The sequence below is a fragment of the Salvelinus fontinalis genome, chromosome 35, assembly GCF_029448725.1.
Source record: "Salvelinus fontinalis isolate EN_2023a chromosome 35, ASM2944872v1, whole genome shotgun sequence".
NCBI lineage: Eukaryota > Metazoa > Chordata > Actinopteri > Salmoniformes > Salmonidae > Salvelinus > Salvelinus fontinalis.
This window is the reverse complement of record NC_074699.1, coordinates 19,662,527-19,683,045: the sequence shown is the minus strand read 5'-3', so window position 1 is coordinate 19,683,045 and position 20,519 is coordinate 19,662,527. Positions and strand designations below refer to the sequence as shown.

Below are 20,519 nucleotides of genomic sequence, written 5' to 3'. Positions count from 1 at the left end.
GTGTCTCACGTACCCACGGGAGGGCCGGCGGGCACCACACACTTCCTCTCTGAGTGGATGGTGGTAGTGATGGCAGAGGCGCTGGGATGCTTGGCCAGGCCCTCCGCCAGCAGCCGCTCCACCTTCTCATCGTCCAACAGGGGGAAGGGTATCACATGCACCCGCAGGTGGGAGCCCTCTGTGGGCCGAGGCACTTTCTGGAACGCCATGTGGGGGTTGGGATTCTCCTGTAATGGACCATTCAATAATAAAACATACAGACAAGCACAACCCTATCAACATCTGTGACGGCCATAGGACATGCTAGAACACTAAAGAGTACAGAAAGTGCCTAATGTGAACACTAGCATACAGGCCCAGAGGCTGAGTGATGTTAACTCACGTTTTTGTACAGTTGGTCAGAGAGTTCCCTCATGTGCTTCTGCAGCTTGGCAGGGCTGGCCGCCCCCTCTTTAAAGCGCTCCATGTCAAAGGCCACCAGCTACAGAACCAACAACAAGTCAGTCAAACTGTTCCCAAACGATACAATCTCTCGACAAGCCCAGCTTCACACACAACAGTGAAATTAGAAAAACTGTTGCCAAATCAGACTAGAGCTGCAAAACATGCAGTCTGGTTACAGTAGCCATGCCCGACAGTACCTCATCAAAGAGATCACAGGCTCTGTAAGGCGGACCCCTCTCGGACACGAAGCCAGCGAAGGCCATGCCATCCAGAACCTTGGTCAGGAAGTCATTCTCGATCAGGCCTCTCTGGCCCAGGAAGGCAGTCTGTAGGGGGACAGGGTCAAAGGTTAAATAATGGTAGGTACATAAAGATGTACGTTTAGGACTAACAGCTTTACTTAACTTTTCTGAGGAGCTTCTCTTTTCTTTATTATTATAATTTTCTCATCACAATGAACCCAGTCACAAAAGTGAAACGAATGACTGAAGATGACTATATGCAAAGAAAAGCAAGCTTTATCTGCTGAAGTAAGCCTGTGATTCGTGCTAGTGGGTGAAAGAGATAGAAAATTGGGGGCAGTTTTTCTGGACACCCCAGTCATCGCCTCTCCGATAAAAAAAGCGCAGAGTTTCTGTAGATTTGTGATGAATTCCTGGCCCATAATCCGAGCCATGTGGGGTACTTTGAGGGGGACGTGCTGAGAGGTTACCACGGAGACGCCGCAGACACAAACAAATACAAACCCGCCGATTTTTTTACATTTTAATTTGATACATTTCATATGTCTCATCGCGAGGCCATTGGCCAAGGCTGACAGCACATAACACAAACAAGCAGATAGCATGGTGAAGAGTCATACGGTCAGTCACTAAAGCGCATCAAAAGAACACACACATGCTGAAACAAAACACCTCCAAACAGCTTTATCAGACAGGATAAGACAGGTTAGGAGAGAATCCTCTTGTACTTGGATTCTCTCCAAACATTCTTTTACAGGTTGAGAGAACATGGGATAAACGTCAGCCTATCAAATGTTACTGGGGACAAACAAATTGAATAAGAAAGGTAACCACCTTCATTGCAGTGATCAGTGAAATGTGGTATTTTCCTGGGATTACAACAGCATGGGTGACGAACGTGCGTCATAATCAGGAGACACAGTGAGGGTGTGATGGAGCACATGCCTTCAGTTGGCAATAGGATTTTTGACCCACCCAGATTGAGTTGAACAGAAGTGCGTTGATCTCACCTTGTGAAAGTGGATAACGGGTTCGGAATGGATGCGGATAAGTTGCAGGCAGGACCTGTAGCCCTGGAAGAGTTGTGCAAACAGCCTGAGGAACACGGCTCGCACCTCCTTATCCTGAAAACACCAGAGGGGAGAGTCACCTCACAAACATGCCATGAATACCCCCTTGTTAATTCAGATCACATCTTAACGGGATTATTCAACCATCTGAAGAAATGGAAACCCCCACTAAAGTTCACATTTTTGTGCTATTCATAGGTCGGACAAGAGACGAGCGTGCTATAGGAGATATCTCAGAGCAGTGGTGTCCTCCTCATATCACAAACACATGATGTTCTGGGAAAAGGCTCCATCTATTACAATGAGACATGGCCAGGGGTAAAGGGTGAAGACACTGTGTTCACTGGAATGATGGGCCTTACCAACAGTTTGAGGTTGGAGGGGGCTGTGCGAGGGGGTGGGAAGGCATTGTCAGCTATCTCCAGATCAGGATGCAAAACCTGAAAATAATAAAAATGCCTCTTAGTCTTGACTTATTATTTTGTTCGTTCCCAAGTACACTTTTATTGTTCAGATTACATAAACAAATACCCATTACAAGAACTAGACAAGTTAAATAAGGACATTCTACAGCTGTTTGCAACAAACCACATTCTCATTATGATCTAATGTGAAATATCTAATGGGGATCTGTGATTTACAAGGGTGAGCATTCAGCCTTTACAGACAGAGGCTGTGGTGTGTAACAGGTACATACCAGAGACAGGGCAGTGTGTAACAGGTACATACCAGAGACATGGCAGTCTGTGTAGTGTGTAACAGGTACATACCAGAGACAGGGCAGTGTGTAACAGGTACGTACCAGAGACATGGCAGTGTGTAACAGGTACATACCAGAGACATGGCAGTCTGTGTAGTGTGTAACAGGTACGTACCAGAGACAGGGCAGTGTGTAACAGGTACGTACCAGAGACAGGGCAGTCTGTGTAGTGTGTAACAGGTACGTACCAGAGACAGGGCAGTCTGTGTAGTGTGTAACAGGTACATACCAGAGACAGGGCAGTGTGTAACAGGTACGTACCAGAGACAGGGCAGTCTGTGTAGTGTGTAACAGGTACATACCAGAGACAGGGCAGTGTGTAACAGGTACGTACCAGAGACAGGGCAGTGTCTAACAGGTACATACCAGAGACAGGGCAGTGTCTAACAGGTACATACCAGAGACAGGGCAGTGTGTGTAGTGTGTAACAGGTACGTACCAGAGACAGGGCAGTGTGTAACAGGTACGTACCAGAGACAGGGCAGTCTGTGTAGTGTGTAACAGGTACGTACCAGAGACAGGGCAGTGTGTAACAGGTACGTACCAGAGACAGGGCAGTCTGTGTAGTGTGTAACAGGTACGTACCAGAGACAGGGCAGTGTGTAACAGGTACATACCAGAGACAGGGCAGTGTGTAACAGGTACATACCAGAGACATGGCAGTCTGTGTAGTGTGTAACAGGTACGTACCAGAGACAGGGCAGTGTGTAACAGGTACATACCAGAGACAGGGCAGTGTGTAACAGGTACATACCAGAGACATGGCAGTGTGTAACAGGTACATACCAGAGACAGGGCAGTGTGTAACAGGTACGTACCAGAGACAGGGCAGTGTGTAACAGGTACGTACCAGAGACAGGGCAGTGTGTAACAGGTACGTACCAGAGACAGGGCAGTGTGTAACAGGTACGTACCAGAGACAGGGCAGTGTGTAACAGGTACGTACCAGAGACAGGGCAGTGTGTAACAGGTACATACCAGAGACAGGGCAGTGTGTAACAGGTACGTACCAGAGACAGGGCAGTGTGTAACAGGTACATACCAGAGACAGGGCAGTGTGTAACAGGTACATACCAGAAACATGGCAGTGTGTAACAGGTACGTACCAGAGACATGGCAGTGTGTAACAGGTACATACCAGAGACGTGGCAGTGTGTAACAGGTACGTACCAGAGACAGGGCAGTGTGTAACAGGTACGTACCAAAGACAGGGCAGTCTGTGTAGTGTGTAACAGGTACATACCAGAGATATGGCAGTGTGTAACAGGTACATACCAGAGACAGGGCAGTCTGTGTAGTGTGTAACAGGTACGTACCAGAGACAGGGCAGTGTGTAACAGGTACGTACCAGAGACATGGCAGTGTGTAACAGGTATTTACCAGAAACAGGGCGGTCTCTGTAGTGTGTAACAGGTACATACGTACCAGAAACAGGGCAGTCTGTGTAGTGTGTAACAGGTATTTACCAGAGACAGGGCAGTCTCTGTAGTGTGTAACAGGTATTTACCAGAGACAGGGCAGTCTCTGTAGTGTGTAACAGGTACATACGTACCAGAAACAGGGCGGTCTCTGTAGTGTGTAACAGGTATTTACCAGAAACAGGGCAGTCTCTGTAGTGTGTAACAGGTATGTACCAGAGACAGGGCAGTCTGTGTAGTGTGTAACAGGTATGTACCAGAGACAGGGCAGTCTGTGTAGTGTGTAACAGGTATGTACCAGAGACAGGGCAGTCTGTGTAGTGTGTAACAGTGGTTCAGGTAGCTGGGACAGGTGGATGCACTCTGGAATCTTTATGGTTCCTCCATCCAGATCAGCTATGATAACGTCCAACTGTAAGACAGACAATACACATTACTAAACAATCCTCTCGAATTAGTTAGATTTCTATTTTAGCTGCACATTCTACATTACTATGGCAGAGCGTATAAGACAAACTAAGGCCGAAACCTGCCAAAACAGGCTCTTGGCCAACACAGTGGAGGAGTCACAACTCCCTGAATCTAAGGGACTCAGGAGGCCGCATCAATCGGCACTTCACAGTATAAGGAATGTCAGCTCAACATAACATTTCCTTAAAATGTACAATGACTCATACATATATATACAGTGGGGCAATAAAGTATTTAGTCAGCCACCAATTGTGCAAGTTCTCCCACTTAAAAAGATGAGAGAGGCCTGTAATTTTCATCATAAGTACACTTCAACTATGACAGACAAAATGAGGGGAAAAACATCCAGAAAATCACATTGTAGGATTTTTTATGAATTTATTTGCAAATGATGGTGGAAAATAAGAATTTTGTCACCTACAAATAAGCAAGATTTCTGGCTCTCACAGACCTGTAACTTCTTCTTTAAGAGGCTCCTCTGTCCTCCACTCGTTACCTGTATTAATGGCACGTGTTTGAACTTGTTATCAGTATAAAAGACACCTGTCCTCAACCTCAAACAGTCACACTCCAAACTCCACTATGGCCAAGACCAAAGAGCTGTCAAAGGACACCAGAAACAAAATGGTAGACCTGCACCAGGCTGGGAAGACTGAATCTGCAATAGGTAAGCAGCTTGGTTTGAAGAAATCAACTGTGGGAGCAATTATTAGGAAATGGAAGACATACAAGACCACTGATAATCTCCCTCGATCTGGGGCTCCACGCAAGATCTCACCCCGTGGGGTCAAAATGATCACAAGAACGGTGAGCAAAAATCCCAGAACCACACGGGGGGACCTAGTGAATGACCTGCAGAGAGCTGGGACCAAAGTAACAAAGCCTACCATCAGTAACACACTACGCCACCAGGGACTCAAATCCTGCAGTGCCAGACGTGTCCCCCTGCCTAAGCCAGTACATGTCCAGGCCCGTCTGAAGTTTGCTAGAGAGCATTTGGATGATCCAGAAGAAGATTGGGAGAATGTCATATGGTCAGATGAAACCAAAATATAACTTTTTGGTAAAAACTCAACTCGTCGTGTTTGGAGGACAAAGAATGCTGAGTTGCATCCAAAGAACACCATACCTACTGTGAAGCATGGGGGTGGAAACATCATGCTTTGGGGCTGTTTTTCTGCAAAGGGACCAGGACGACTGATCCGTGTAAAGGAAAGAATGAATGGGGCCATGTATCGTGAGATTTTGAGTGAAAACCTCCTTCCATCAGCAAGGGCATTGAAGATGAAACGTGGCTGGGTCTTGATCCCAAACACACCGCCTGGGCAACGAAGGAGTGGCTTCGTAAGAAGCATTTCAAGGTCCTGGAGTGGCCTAGCCAGTCTCCAGATCTCAACCCCATAGAAAATCTTTGGAGGGAGTTGAAAGTCCGTGTTGCCCAGCAACAGCCCCAAAACATCACTGCTCTAGAGGAGATCTGCATGGAGGAATGGGCCAAAATACCAGCAACAGTGTGTGAAAAACTTGTGAAGACTTACAGAAAACGTTTGACCTCTGTCATTGCCAACAAAGGGTATATAAAAAAGTATTGAGAAACTTTTGTTATTGACCAAATACTTATTTTCCACCATAATTTGCAAATAAATTCATTAAAAATCCTACAATGTGATTTTCTGGATTTTCTTCCCTCATTTGTCTGTCATAGTTGAAGTGTACCTATGATGAAAATTACAGGCCTCATCTTTTTAAGTGGGAGAACTTGCACAATTGGTGGCTGACTAAATACTTTTTTGCCCCACTGTATATAAATAATAAGGCTCGATGATTCATAGGCAGCTGGCTACATTGGGCAACTGGCTACACTGTATTGAATCAGGGTCAGAGGTGGGTCAGAGGTGGTTCATGTCTGGAGAAGGTGCTAAAGATCACTCACCAGTTCTTGGATCTCGCTCTGGAACATGGAGTGGACCCCGATGATGAAGGGGGTGGGTGAGCTCAGCACCTCTAGCAGCCGTGACGGCAGGATGGGGATGTATGGGTAACTGAGTTTCAAACAGGAGACGACAGTGAGGAAACACACCATTTGCCAGGTCAAATTCTACATCAATGTGTGGTACTCAGTAAACCAGAGAATACTATTTCAAGTACATTTACAGTCATTTAGCAGACACTCTTATCCAGAGCAACAGGAAGTGTATTCATCTTAAAGACATATGAGAACAGATAACCAAGACCACTTTGGAAAGTTATTCTGTTTTGTCACAAAATGTCAGAAAGTCAGATGGCAACGCAATCAACATGAACATCTTAATACGTTTGAACTTTCAATTGACTCATAATCAAAGCCCAGCCTAAGTAACACTTTTATTGAGAAACAAACAAATAACGATAATTAGAAAGATTATCATTCAAGTCACACTTGGTGCAAGGCAAGTCATGTCAATAGCCGAGGTGTAATGGGGACTGATGGGGGAATGTGGAGACCGACGGGCCAATCACGTACCTGTATTTGAGGGGGAACATGAGTGCCTCCAGGGCACGCGACGCCTCCCCTAGTCTCTGGTAGCTCGTAGAATGGAACAAAACCTTGTGTTCGGTCAGAACCGCACAGAAAAGACTCAGAACATTCTGGATCCCTGGCAGAAGAAAGTAGAGAGAATGTGTAATTAATGAGGTATTCGTTTGGACAAATGATAAAAAAACATACTGTTGGGGGTAGATTTTATTTCTAAACTGAGCAAACAATACTCAGAGAAAAATATATTTCTTTGGGGTGATAGAATGTGGTGTTTTCAATCATGTGTGACTAGTTTGTTGAAATTATTGAAGGAAAGACCTGTTTTGCAGAGAGATATTGTATGAAAACCAAAGTACTGTACACGTATCACAATATTTTGAAAACCTCTCCCAACCTTTACTGACAGTATATTAGACACTAGAGGTTGACCGATTAATTAGGGCCGATTTCAAGTTTTCATAATCGAAAATCGGTATTTTTGGGCGCCGATTTGCCGATTGAATTTTTTTAAATATTTTTTTTTATACCTTTATTTAACTAGGCAAGTCAGTTAAAGAACACATTCTTATTTTCAAGGACGGCCTAGGAACGGTGGGGCAGAACGACAGATTTTCACCTAACTAGTCCAACGCAATAACGACCTGCCTCTCTCTCGTTGCACTCCACAAGGAGACTGCTTGTTACGCGAATGCAGTAAGCCAAGGTAAGTTGCTAGCTAGCATTAAACTTATCTTATAAAACACAATCAATCATAACCACTCGTTAACTACACATGGTTGATGATATTACTAGATAGTATCTAGCGTGTCTTGTGTTGCATATAATCTGACTGAACATACAAGCATACAAGTATCTAAGTATCTGACTGAGCAGTGGTAGGCATAAGCAGGCGCGTAAACATTCATTCAAACAGCACTTTCGTGCGTTTTGCCAGCAGCTCTTCGTTGTGCATCAAGCATTGCGCTTTTTATGACTTCAAGCCTATCAACTCCCGAGATGAGGCTGGTGTAACCGAAGTGAAATGGCTAGCTAGTTAGCGCGCGCTAATAGCGTTTCAAACGTCACTCGCTCTGAGCCTTCTAGTAGTTGTTCCCCTTGCCCTGCATGGGTAACGCTGCTTCGATGGTGGCTGTTGTCGTTGTGTTGCTGGTTCGAACCCAGGGAGGAGCGAGGAGAGGGACGGAAGCTATACTGTTACACTGGCAATACTAAAGTGCCTATAAGAACATATAATAGTCAAAGGTTAATGAAATACAAATGGTATTGAGGGAAATAGTCCTATAATTCCTATTATAACTACAACCTAAAACTTCTTACCTGGGAATATTGAAGACTCATGTTAAAAGGAACCACCAGCTTTCATATGTTCTCATGTTCTGAGCAAGGAACTGAAACGTTAGCTTTCTTACATAGCACATATTGCACTTTTACTTTCTTCTCCAACACTTTGTTTTTGCATTATTTAAACCAAATTGAACATGTTTCATTATTTACTTGAGGCTAAATTGATTTTATTGATGTGTTCATAAGATAAGATAAAATACGTGTTCATTCAGTATTGTTGTAATTGTCATTATTACAAATACATTAAAAAAATAATAAAAAAATAAAATAGACCGAATAATCAGTATCGAAAAATCATAATCGGTCGACCTCTATTAGACACTATTACATTCTGACTTATAACGAACAAACGGCTGAGAAAACAATGTTATTCTTTGCCCACAGTGAAAACAGGTGGATAAACAATGTAATTTCAGCTACCAAACAGTAGTGTATAAACTCAGCAAAAAAAGAAACATCCCTTTTTCAGGACCCTGTCTTTCAAAGATAATTCATAAAAATCCAAATAACTTCACAGATCTTAATTTTTAATTTTTAAAGGGTTTAGAAACTGTTTCCCATGCTTGTTCAATGAACCATAAGCAATTAATGAACATGCACCTGTGGACCGGTCGTTAAGACACTAACAGCTTACAGACGGTAGGCAATTAAGGTCACAGTAATGAAAACTTAGTAGAAAGGTCTGTTTAGTGTCCTGTCTAAAAAACACCAAAAGAAAGATGCCCAGGGTCCCTGCTCATCTGCGTGAACTAAACTGAACTGAACTAAGGCAGGCTGCAAGGAGGCATGAGGACTGCAGATGTGGCCAGGGCAATAAATTGCAATGTCTGTACAGTGAGACGCCTAAGACAGCGCTACAGGGAGACAGGAAGGACAGCTGATCGTCCTCGCAGTGGCAGACCACGTGTAACAACACCTGCACAGGATCGGTACATCCAAACATTACACCTGCGGGACAGGTACAAGATGACAACAACTGCCCGAGTTACACCCGGAACGCACAATCCCTCCATCAGTGCTCAGACTGTCCGCAATAGGCTGAGAGAGGCTGGACTGAGGGCTTGTCGGCCTGTTGTAAGGCAGGTCCTTACCAGACATCACCGGCAACAACGTCACCTATGGGCACAAACCCAACGTCGCTGGACCAGACAGGACTGGCAAAAAGTGCTCTTCACTGGCGAGGTTTTGTATCACCAGGGGTGATGGTCGGATTCGCGTTTATCGTTGAAGGAATGAGCGTTACACCGAGGCCTGTACTATGGAGCGGGATCGATTTGGAGGTGGATGCTGTGTCACAGCATCATCAGACTGAGCTTGTTGTCATTGCAGGCAATCTCAACGCTGCGCGTTACAGGGAAGACATCCTCCCCCCTCATGTGGTACCCTTCCTGCAGGCTCATCCTGACATGACCCTCCAGCATGACAATGCCACCAGCCATACTGCTCGTTCTGTGCGTGATTTCCTGCAAGACAGGAAGTCAGTGTTCTGCCATGGCCAGCGAAGAGCCCGGATCTCAATCCCACTGAGCACGTCTGGGACCGGTTGGATCGGAGGGTGAGGGCTAGGGCCATTCCCCCCAGAAATGTCCGGGAACTTGCAGGTGCCTTGGTGGAAGAGTGGGGTAACATCTCACAGCAAGAACTGGCAAATCTGGTGCAGTCCATGAGGAGATGCACTGCAGTACTTAATGCAGCTGGTGGCCACAGCGGATACTGACTGTTACTTTTGATTTTGACCCCCCCTCCCCCTTTGTTCAGGGACACATTATTCAATTTCTGTTGGTCACATGTCTGTGGAACTTGTTCAGTTTATGTCTCAGTTGTTGAATCTTGTTATGTTCATACCAATATTTACACATGTTAAGTTTGCTGAAAATAAACGCAGTTGACAGTGAGAGGCAGTTTCTTTTTCTGCTGAGTTTATTATACACTGAGTGTACAAAACATTAGGAAAACCTGCTCCTTCCATGACAGACTGATCAGGTGAATCCAGGTGAAGCTATGGTCCCTTATTGATGTCACTTGTTAAACCCACTTCAATCTGTGTAGATGAAGGGAAGTAGACAGTATAAAGAAGGATGTTTAAACCTTGAGACACAGAGATTGTGTATGTGTGCCATTCAGAGGGTGAATGAGCAAGACAAAATATTTAAGTGCCTTTGAGCGGGGTATGGTAGTAGGTGCCAGGTGCACTGGTTTGAGTGTGTTAGAACTGCAATGCTGCTGGGTTGTTTAAGCTCAACAGTTTCCTGTGTGTATCAAGAATGGTTCATCACCCAAAGAATATCCAGCCAACTTGACAACTGTGGGAAGCATTGGAGTCAACATGGGCCAGCATCCCTGTGGAACACTTTCAACACCTTGTGGAGTCAATTCCCTGACAAATGGAGGCTGTTCTGAGGGGCAAAAGGGTGTTCCTAATGTTTTGCACACACAGTGTATATCATTAATGATAAGAAAAATACAATCTCAAAAATAGCCAGAGGAAATGACACGCTATGAGACGATATAAATAATATGTCAAATACCAATATGACATTCCAGTCAAATTCTCAAGATTACAGTTCCTGTTATTGTTTCCTATCAACGTAGTGGTAGACCCATCCATCACACAATACAGAGATAAAGACATAGGCACACTGGCAGACATATCTGCAGACCGCAACAAACTGAGGTCACTGATTCTGTGTCTGCCTCCAGCTCAGATAGACCCTGATAAACAGGAATCGGAACATGAAAAATTGTCTGTTCCGTTGTTGACTGTATACCTGGATCTCTCAAAGCGACATAGGCTGGTTACATTATATGTCACCTCAACGTGACTTCCTGTGTGGAAGTGTATAGGTCTGAGGTGACTAATCTGGCATTTTTGCACTTGGCAGCCAATTAGGTTTCACAATGGCCTCCTGAGGTAAGCAGCCTGGCTTGTTTAGTGTCCTTGAGGTGTTTACATATCTATGGGAAACAGCAACACATTTCCGACCCTAAATAACAAGAGACAGACCGGGCCAAGACAAAGGCAGCAACAACAAACAGCCCAGCAGCCTGTCCAGGGCCTGTCCATTCTATCCCCTTGGGGGCCACACTTCCTGAGCAGTGTGACATGTTGGACGGACATTCCTCTGGGATGACCTCTGGACACAGTGATGCGTAGACATGCTACACGTATATGCACCACACCACCCACTAGGTCTGGGCCTTTTCCCCAGGTTTTGTTTGGTCATAAGGTGGACTGAATAACTTAGTACCTGACAGGCTGGGAGAGAGACAAAGTCCATCACACAGGGGTGGGGGTGTGTGTGCAATGTAGCCTACTGTAAGTTGTACTGTATTTCATGTTATAACTCAAATCTGTGTTTAATCATTTGTTCTTACAGATTTGACTGACGGTCATGATGAATCACATGGATTTAGCATGTTACACTAAACACATGACTTTAAATAGACCCTCCAAGCAGAGGAGAAAGAAGACACAGACCAGCCAACATGGAGAGCAAATCTGTTGCTGATTCATGGAATAGATTCATGGCAGTATGAGAGATTATAAATAATGAGAGAATATGTTTTGACATATGATCCGACCTTGGGCTGTGCAGCCGTTGCATCGTCACGATACTCAAACACGCGCAGTTTTTCCCCTATAATTTTTTCCCGGCAGCAAAGGTAGAATGAATGTGAGAAGGTCACTTCTGGTGACATTTTGAAAGGACATTCTACCCCCCAAAAATTAGGAAAATAAAACACGTAAATGTTGACACCATCTGAAATAACCTTCAGCTCAACTGACGCAGCATAGCGGCTTTAAAGCCCTCATGCAGTCTTTGTAAAAATAAAAAAAATCAATCAATCAACCACCATCAAAGTCTAATAAATCACTGTTTTTACTTAATAACCCCAAAATATATTTCTACGTTTTATCCCTGAGGCTCCTTTGGCCCTTGGTCTGATCGTGTGGACGTAGGAAACAAATTTGACGATACTGTATTTACATACACAGCCCTGATTGGGCTGATAGGATGGCCTAGACTCTCGAGCCCAGCCCATTACCTCGACGAACAGTCATTGGTCTCTTATAATCAGATCACATTGTGATGTAATCATGTGGACCAAAAGTTCCACCTGAAGACGCTGAAATTCCAGGAATATTAACACCCCAAACAACTCGTACACAAAAGGCCATTATCATAATTTTCACAATTTCAGAGTGTTATTTCGACCTCAGTGTGGAAATATATATATTTAAAAAAGGATAATTACATTTTTAACTGCACTGCCCCTTTAAATGAATAGGCTGAATCATGGGGTTGTCCATCTGCATTTACTTCATTGACAAATCTCAAGACTCTAAATGCATCCAACGCTACTTGGTACAAATAAACGTTGTAACTAATCACACTGATCTTAAAATTGCGTCTCGGCAGAGATAAAATCAAAAAACGTGGCAGCAACAAATTAACAGCAGCGGCCTGCCCCTGCTATATTATTATAGGGGAAACACTGATTCTGCACTCAGAACATACTCTCAGCCTGCATTGTATAACAACAGTGATGGATGGGAGATGCAAGGTGCTTCGCTTACATGAGACGCATGATCTGGAATGCCTATCCTTCATATGATATCATGCAGTACTGATCAGTTCTTACAGGACATCGGTCACGTCACCTGTAGCCCAAGAACATGACAGAGAGCATCTCTTAAGAGTTACATGCAGTCCTATACAAGTAAGCAAACAGCAGTGGCGTCAGGTGCCCAGGCCTCTCTGTCTGCCCATCATCTTCATCGGTCAGGGACAGGGGCCATGTTCAGATCCAGCATAGAGGGGAATGGACACACTACTGTACACATCACAAACACACAGAGACATTCCTCCTGATGGTTGGACTGAGCTGCACAATAACAAGCCCCATGTCCTCCTGTGACTCCAAAAACAGCTGTCTAGACCGGAGGAGTCTATCCTCTATCAAACTCCGGGTAAAAACTCTGGGTAAATTCAAAACTCAAATTTAGAGAGAGATGTATGAATTGGGTCCGTTTTATTAGCTTTGTGGACTGTTCCTGGATAACATGTGCAGTTATTTGGTAACAAAAACAAAGAAGGTGAGGACTGACACAAACCATGGCTGAGGATAATGTCAAGGTACAGGCCATCTCTGTGTGTATCCAGATTGGCTACAAACACATGACTTGAACATGACCCTGATAATTTGTGTATCGGTAAAGTACCCCCCCATGTGCACGTCCACTGCTCGCTGTCAAATTAAACACAAAGGAGCATGCAAACTATTATTGAATTCCTCAAGGGGTTCAGGGCCTAATGCTTACAAGAAACATAATCCATTTAGTTTTGTAACACATTCTTCTAATCACACTAAATGAGGGCTTATTTTCCATTACAAATAAAAAACGTCAGAAAAATTGGATTGGATTTCACTTATTTACTAACTCGCCCCCAACATCAGCCCCTGGAATGTAGACTTGACTGCTGCAGTGATTTGTGTGTATTAAAACCACATACTTGAGTCCAGTGTATGCACGAATGCAGTGAGCAGGAATTTGGGACAATATAAGGTCATAACCACGTGAAGCCACCAAACCACAGCAAAGCTACATCATGTGTACAAGAATGCAAAACAGACAAAGCAAATCCTAGTAAAGGAGTATACATACAGTGCCTTGAGAAAGTATTTACACCCCTTGAATTTTTCCACATTTTGATGATACAAAGTGGGATTAAACAGGATTTAACTATGAGTCTATTATTTTCAAAATTCTTCAAGCTCTGTCAAATTGGTTGTTGATCATTGCTAGACAACCATTTTCCCATCTTGCCATCAACTTCAAGCAGCTTTAAGTCAAAACTAACTCACGGTCTTCTTGGTAAGCAAATCCAGTGGATAGTTGGCCTTGTGTTTTAGGTTATTGTCCTGCTGAAAGGTTAATTCATCTCTCAAAGTCTGGTGGAAAGCACACTGAACCAGGTTTTCCTCTAGGATTTTGCCTATGCTTTAGCTCCATTACGGAAAAAAAATTACTGTGAAAATCTCCCCAGTCCTTTTGCAAGCATACCCATAACATGATGCAGCCACCACCATGTTTGAAAATATGGAAAGTGTTACTCAGTAATGTGTTGCATTGGATTTGCCTCAAACATAACACTTTGCATTCAGGACAAAATGTAATTGCTTTGCCACATTTTTTTGCAGTATTACTGTTGTGCCTTATTGGAAACAGGGTGCATATGTTTTGGTATATATTTACTCTGTACAGGCTTCCTTCTTTTCACTTTGTCAATTAGGTTGGTATTGTGGAGTAACTACAATGTTGTTGATCAATCCTCAGTTTCCTCCTATCACAGCCATTAAACTCTAACTGTTTTAAAGTCACCGTTGGCCTCATGGTGAAATCCCGTAACGGTTTCCTTCCTCTCCGGCAACTGAGGAAGGACGCCTGTATCTTTGTAGTTACTGGGTGCATTGACTGACACCCCATCCAAAGTGTAATTAATAAAATCACCATGCTCAAAGGGATATTCAATGTATTCAATGTTTTTATTTTTACCCATCTACCAGTAGGTGCCCTTCTTTGCAAGGCATTGGAAAACCTCCCTGGTCTTTGTGGTTGAATCTGTGTTTGAAATGTACTGCTCGACTGAGGGACCTCCACAACAAAATGTGGAAAAAGGCAAGGGGTGTGAATACTTTCTGAAGGCACTGTATATGTTCATTTGTACAGCATTAACCCAACTGCTTAGTGGCTATTCAATTTGAGAGTTTCAAATTGTGATTTGGACAGATGCTTTATTCATAACCATGTGATCATCCGCATAGTAACTCTAAACCTCTTAATGTTGGAGTTGAACCTAAAAAAGTTTAATACCATCAAGGATCAATACCGGATAACCTGTCATACAACTAAGCTACTTACTAAAATAAACAAAGAAAACGATGCAAACAATATGATTAAGAGGGATGTTCCTAAAATCTGGCACTACACTTCGTATTCAGCTGTCAGGTTATTTGAGCCGACCCGCGTAAGCATGTTACCAGGAAACATAATCTAAATTACAATGTGAGCTGTGTATACTGTGACTGTACGTGACCAACAGGCAGAGCAGCATAGAGCTACTGTACTGCAACTAAGTAGACCCGATGCAGACCAGACTGTAAATAACGGAAGAAACATGCTGGTGCCATAAAGTGGAGTCGAGTTCATGGAATCTGGGTGTGACTGGTTGTACTGTAGTGTAGTAATGAGGAAGCAGAAGCCCAGTGACATACCAAGTTGCTGGAAGAGCAGGGCCACACTCTTGCATGTAACAGGCAGGTTGTCATTCAGAGGGGTTTGGATTAGCTGTCGGTCACCAGCTCCCAGGGAAAACAGTTTCTGTGGGAAAATCACCAAAGTGAAAAGTCATAGGTTATATGAAAAACCATTGGATGGATCTATCATAGAACTAGATAAGACTGTACAACAGTTTCAGAGACAGACATTTTTTATTTTAACAGACATCAAAACATGTTTTCATGGTACTGTATATACCATTAGGAAACTGAACAAGACTGTACCTCAGCACAAGGCCAAAGGTCATATAGGCAAGGGAGAAATGACAGTACAATGGCAGTTAAGGGATCCACTGTGTGAGTGTTTTTTTGACGATCTCCCAGAAAAATGAATAAAACACGTGTTGTTGAACCCGATGGACATTGCAGCTGCATGACTGAATTAGCCTTTTGAATCAGTCCGGCTGCAATGGGAGAAACCTCAATGCATGTTAACCTAAATTTCACTGGCACGGCACAACGCCTCTGCAATCCAATAGGGACAGCAGCGTCCATCGCTATATCCAGTGTGGCTGAGGGTAGAGAAGAAAGCGTACAGTGGAAACAGTGTGTTCGCGTGAACACAATCAGTACGTCTAATTCAGCTAAACCAATGTTGAACATGATAGGGGTACAGACAGTGGTTCAACAAAGTTTGACTTTTGACCTGACGAAGATCCTAGTGGATTGAAACATGGTCAATGAAGGTATTAATTGGGAACATAGCCTTTCTGTTATTTTCAACTGAGTTTGAACCAGCTTGAGAACAACTCTCTGTTCCCTGAATCATGACATTCCTTCATGTTTGACAGTCTGTTGAAGGATGAGTTTGTTCCCCTCCTGAGGTTTCCAACTCATGTTGTGTCACTACAGCCTAAAGCCCTTGGCTCTGCGGGGAGTGGCGATAGTTTGAGGAGGAACACTGGCATGTGTTGGTAAATTACATCAAAAACACAAAAATTACGCTAAGGTCCATGATGTGAACTTAACCATGGGTCACATTCCTTCCCCTTTACAAACACAGATGAAATATTGTCCAGTTTTTTAAAGCCACATTGATCACCATTGTCTAGACTTTAAGGGAACAAACCAGCGTAGGGTTTTTGTTATAGGACAGCTTCAGATGTGGGTTTCAATAACCTAGTGAGAAGTGAAAATATAAAAACAGGCCCCCTACTCTGTTTGTTTCTACCCTAGCTTCACTAAGTAATGTAATCAGACAACCAGCTAGAAAAATAAAATAGTATTATTAGGACATTCTGCGCGTGGTGGTACAGCAATCTATGGCACCATCTAGACGAGGAATGCATGATTGAATGGAAAGCAAACGCACATGGGCAAAAACATGACTTCCTTCCTCACTCACACTCTACTTGTAGGAGACTGAAACTATTATAAGCATCAGGCCGTCAGTAGGTAACCAGCACCTTGTGTGGGTCTAGCAGCAACATTAACCCAGACTGACCCCTAGTCTGGGGTGGATTCGTGCCTCTGTGGGGAGCAGGCCAGAAGGCTTGATAGATGGAGGTATTTGAGGAATTGTTTGCTTTAGTAATGCCTGCTTACCTGGGAGCCGCCAGCCACAGGAACCATGCACGTGAAGAGGTTGGAAACCAGCCCCTCCAAGGGGAACGGCAGGCTGTCGACGTACACCGTGTAGATCAGGCCCAAGCAGCCCTGGGGAGGTCAGGAGGAGACAGACACACAGTCAGGTCAATCAACACACTCACATACAGATGTATCCCAAGATACATACACCCAATCACAATTTCGCGCCTAAATGGACAATTAAAGACACTGTGTTGGAATTTGTCATCTAATACAATCAGATTTATAGTATTTTATGTAATATTCCTAATGTTCAGCTGACATGTGTGGTTTAATGGCAAATACCTGGGCAGAGCAAATCTAAAAATAAATGCTAAAAGAATATTTGTGTCGGAGACATTTGAATGCCAAAGTTAAATAGCGTAGTGGTCCAGTGGGGTGCCTAGGGACAGGACAGATCCGCTAAGCCCCACTCTGTTCTTAAGTGAGGGATTGGCTGGATATCCTGGCCTTGAGTACATGCAGAATTCACTCTACAAAGCCAATATGTTCATTCTACGCACACAGGATCCAACATGATGCATTCTATCAACATCATGAGACAATCGATAGCGCAGCAATTAGTGCATTGACTACTGTTTATCATGCCAAGGCTAATTAGGCAGAGAACTGTCATGAAACTCATGAATAGGACCAAGAATGTTCCTGGCCAGGTCAACTATAGATAACAAATAAATCCGCAAAAACTGAAATTACCTTTACGCATGGTCATCTGACATTTTGAAAGGAACCTATTTTAGTCAGGAATTAATCAGATGTTATCATGTTACCCGGAATATTTCAGGATAATCCAGCCTGGAGACCAGAATGAGACTTTTTGGTGCAAAGACTTGAGCGGGCTGGATCAAGCCATCCTCTTCCTCATCCTCATCTGCATCAGTGGTCTTTGTTCCCTGAAACAGCAAAACAGAAGAAGTTATTCAAATGGGAGAGTTCAACAGTGATATGGGGGTGAGTTAAGACCCTGTGCAGAGTAACCACACGTAGCAGGCATAAAAGAAACACCTGAGCAGGGACGGGAAAAAAACTGATGCTTTTCTTCTGACCCGCTGAGGGTGGCTCTAGTGTTATCTACTCCCAGGTCAAACCACAGTGTGTACATTCAGTGTGTACATTCTACAGTACATCACCTACATTTACATTTAAGTCATTTAGCAGACGCTCTTATCCAGAGCGACTTACAAATTGGTGCATTCACCTTATGACATCCAGTGGAACAGCCACTTTACAATAGTGCATCTAAACCTACTGTAGCCTATTTTTGGAAACATGCAAGTGCCACCCCCTCCTCGATAATTCCGATTAATGCAGGCACAGAGTACAGTGCACACAGTACGAGTACTATTCAAAGTGATAATGCTACATTACTTATCCGTCAAAAGAACACAGTACAGAAAAAAGTCTCCTCAGGCTGACAGACACACAGTACTACGGAGGCATTTTCATGTGCAAAAACCTCAAAATCCTGTGTTTCCTCTGCAATAGGGTACAGATTTGAGTTGTAAAAAATCCTCTCCAATGTGTAGTACCCAGTAAAACAGATACTCATCACAGCTGAGGAGTTGAAAGAGCAAAGAGGATTTTCTTCAAATCACCATGGGGTTCATAAAAGATTACTAACCCAAAAAATAGATCATAAAACATTATTTTCATGGAGACCGTTTGAACGAAACCCAGGCGCTTAAGCGAGGAGGAGTGTCATTTCCCCTCCAGAGTCACATACTGACTAAAGGCCAACCGTAAATCAGCAGTGAGATGTACAGTGTAAGAAATCAAGTCAACTATGCATCAAGTCACATTACTCGGTTTACTAAAATAGTTGTGAAAACACTAATAACAGAGTATGAATTGGCTACGTCCAGACTGGAATTTACCCATACTGCTTTCTCATCTGTTCAGTTGTTACTTCACAAAATAGGGTATTTATTTTAAAGACTACAACGTCATTGCTTTGGTTCCCTGAGTTGAGGAATAATCTTTTGTGGTTTGGAGATTATTCTAAACTACGGCTACAAACCCAGAGCTGGAGGTTGGAAATTCAAATGACATTTCCTTCAAAACCGAGTCACAAGATGTAATCAGTATAGAAATAGCTGTAATAAACCCCCTGAAGCCTGAATTCTAAGTATTCAACTATGTTTTTCCCCCATAATAACAGAGAACCAAAGATAATTAAAGCAAAAGCTGCTCGACCTCTGACACCTCTCATCCAGTAACCACACTGAAGATAGACCTAGGCCTACCTGTAGGATATTAATAATTCAAAACCTAGCCAAAATACGACGCAGACATTTGTGTTCGAAGGACATGGCGTAATGTACCATAAATAGCAATTGAGTGATCATGTTAAACTAACAGCATATGGGATAAGTCATTATGGTGAATGATTTGAACAAAGATACCTCCCCACTCCTTCCCAAAGTGCTCCACTGGGACACAAAGGTCAAGTCTCAGTGGTCTCGTCTCAATCTGGTTCCAATTGTCCCATACCAGGAGCCGTCAGTCCTATCAGTTTACAGAGATAGCAGCATAGCAGCCTCACAGGGCTCATTCCTGGCTAAACCCTTTATCAGAATCCCATATATTCCTTCAGACAATGAAAACATGCCACAAGAGCTCTGGCATGCTCCGAGCAGGGGACACGGGATCTAAATATCCCTTCAGATGGGAAACACATTTCTACAGCATTCTAAGGATTTGGTTCAATTATCGGCAAAAATACATTTCTGCCTCTCGAATCCAATCACATAGAATAAAGCCACGCTGGTTTAAACACAACAGGGTAAGGCTCATGATAATGCCCACGTAAATAAATAAAACATTACAAATAATTAAAATGTATGCTGGCTTACAAGGGTCTACGAAAACCATGTGTGCCCTTTTCAGTAAAATGCTTTGCAGACTAGGCCCAATATACTGTACTATCCAAGTTAGGTGTATTTGACAAAACACAAGGCACCACAAACTAGTGTTGTCACGACCCTAACATTTCACTAACGATAAGATACCAGGCCAAGTATCACGATAGCACAGAGAATTCTGATTGGCCTTGCACACCCCGTCCCCCGATAATTCTTCCCGTTTTGTAAACGTTATGCGTGTGCTACACAAAAACCTGTCACTGATATTCACACTTCTACTCAATAAAACAAAAATTGAATTTAAATTCACACTGTTCACTGTCTACTGCATAGAATGTCTAAGTTGCTCATATTTGCAAAGGTCTAGCTGTGATTTGGCTGGAGGAATGGGAGGAAGGAATATACATGCATAATAATCTGCATGTCATTGTGGCAGTAAGGGGAAAACACTGCATGAAACCTT

At 43.4% G+C, this 20,519-nt stretch overlaps 1 protein-coding gene across 9 annotated transcripts in view; it reads right to left on the bottom strand.

The window, feature by feature from the left end:
- LOC129834473 (myotubularin-related protein 13-like) overlaps positions 1-20,519 on the bottom strand; it is a 157,261-nt gene that overhangs the window by 71,863 nt on the left and 64,879 nt on the right. For 8 of the 9 annotated variants that reach the window (XM_055899481.1, XM_055899484.1, XM_055899485.1 and 5 more), the window contains exons 4-14: positions 17,966-18,088; positions 17,154-17,264; positions 15,546-15,651; positions 6,909-7,041; positions 6,339-6,447; positions 4,233-4,346; positions 2,119-2,196; positions 1,697-1,810; positions 642-770; positions 383-481; positions 14-227 (exon numbers count right to left, since the gene is read on the bottom strand). In XM_055899481.1, the coding sequence (XP_055755456.1) occupies positions 14-227; positions 383-481; positions 642-770; positions 1,697-1,810; positions 2,119-2,196; positions 4,233-4,346; positions 6,339-6,447; positions 6,909-7,041; positions 15,546-15,651; positions 17,154-17,264; positions 17,966-18,088 (1,330 nt within the window). Of the gene's footprint in view, positions 1-13; positions 228-382; positions 482-641; positions 771-1,696; positions 1,811-2,118; positions 2,197-2,453; positions 2,499-4,232; positions 4,347-6,338; positions 6,448-6,908; positions 7,042-15,545; positions 15,652-17,153; positions 17,265-17,965; positions 18,089-20,519 lie in introns of those variants that run through there. The other variant, XM_055899489.1, reaches the window with a different exon arrangement.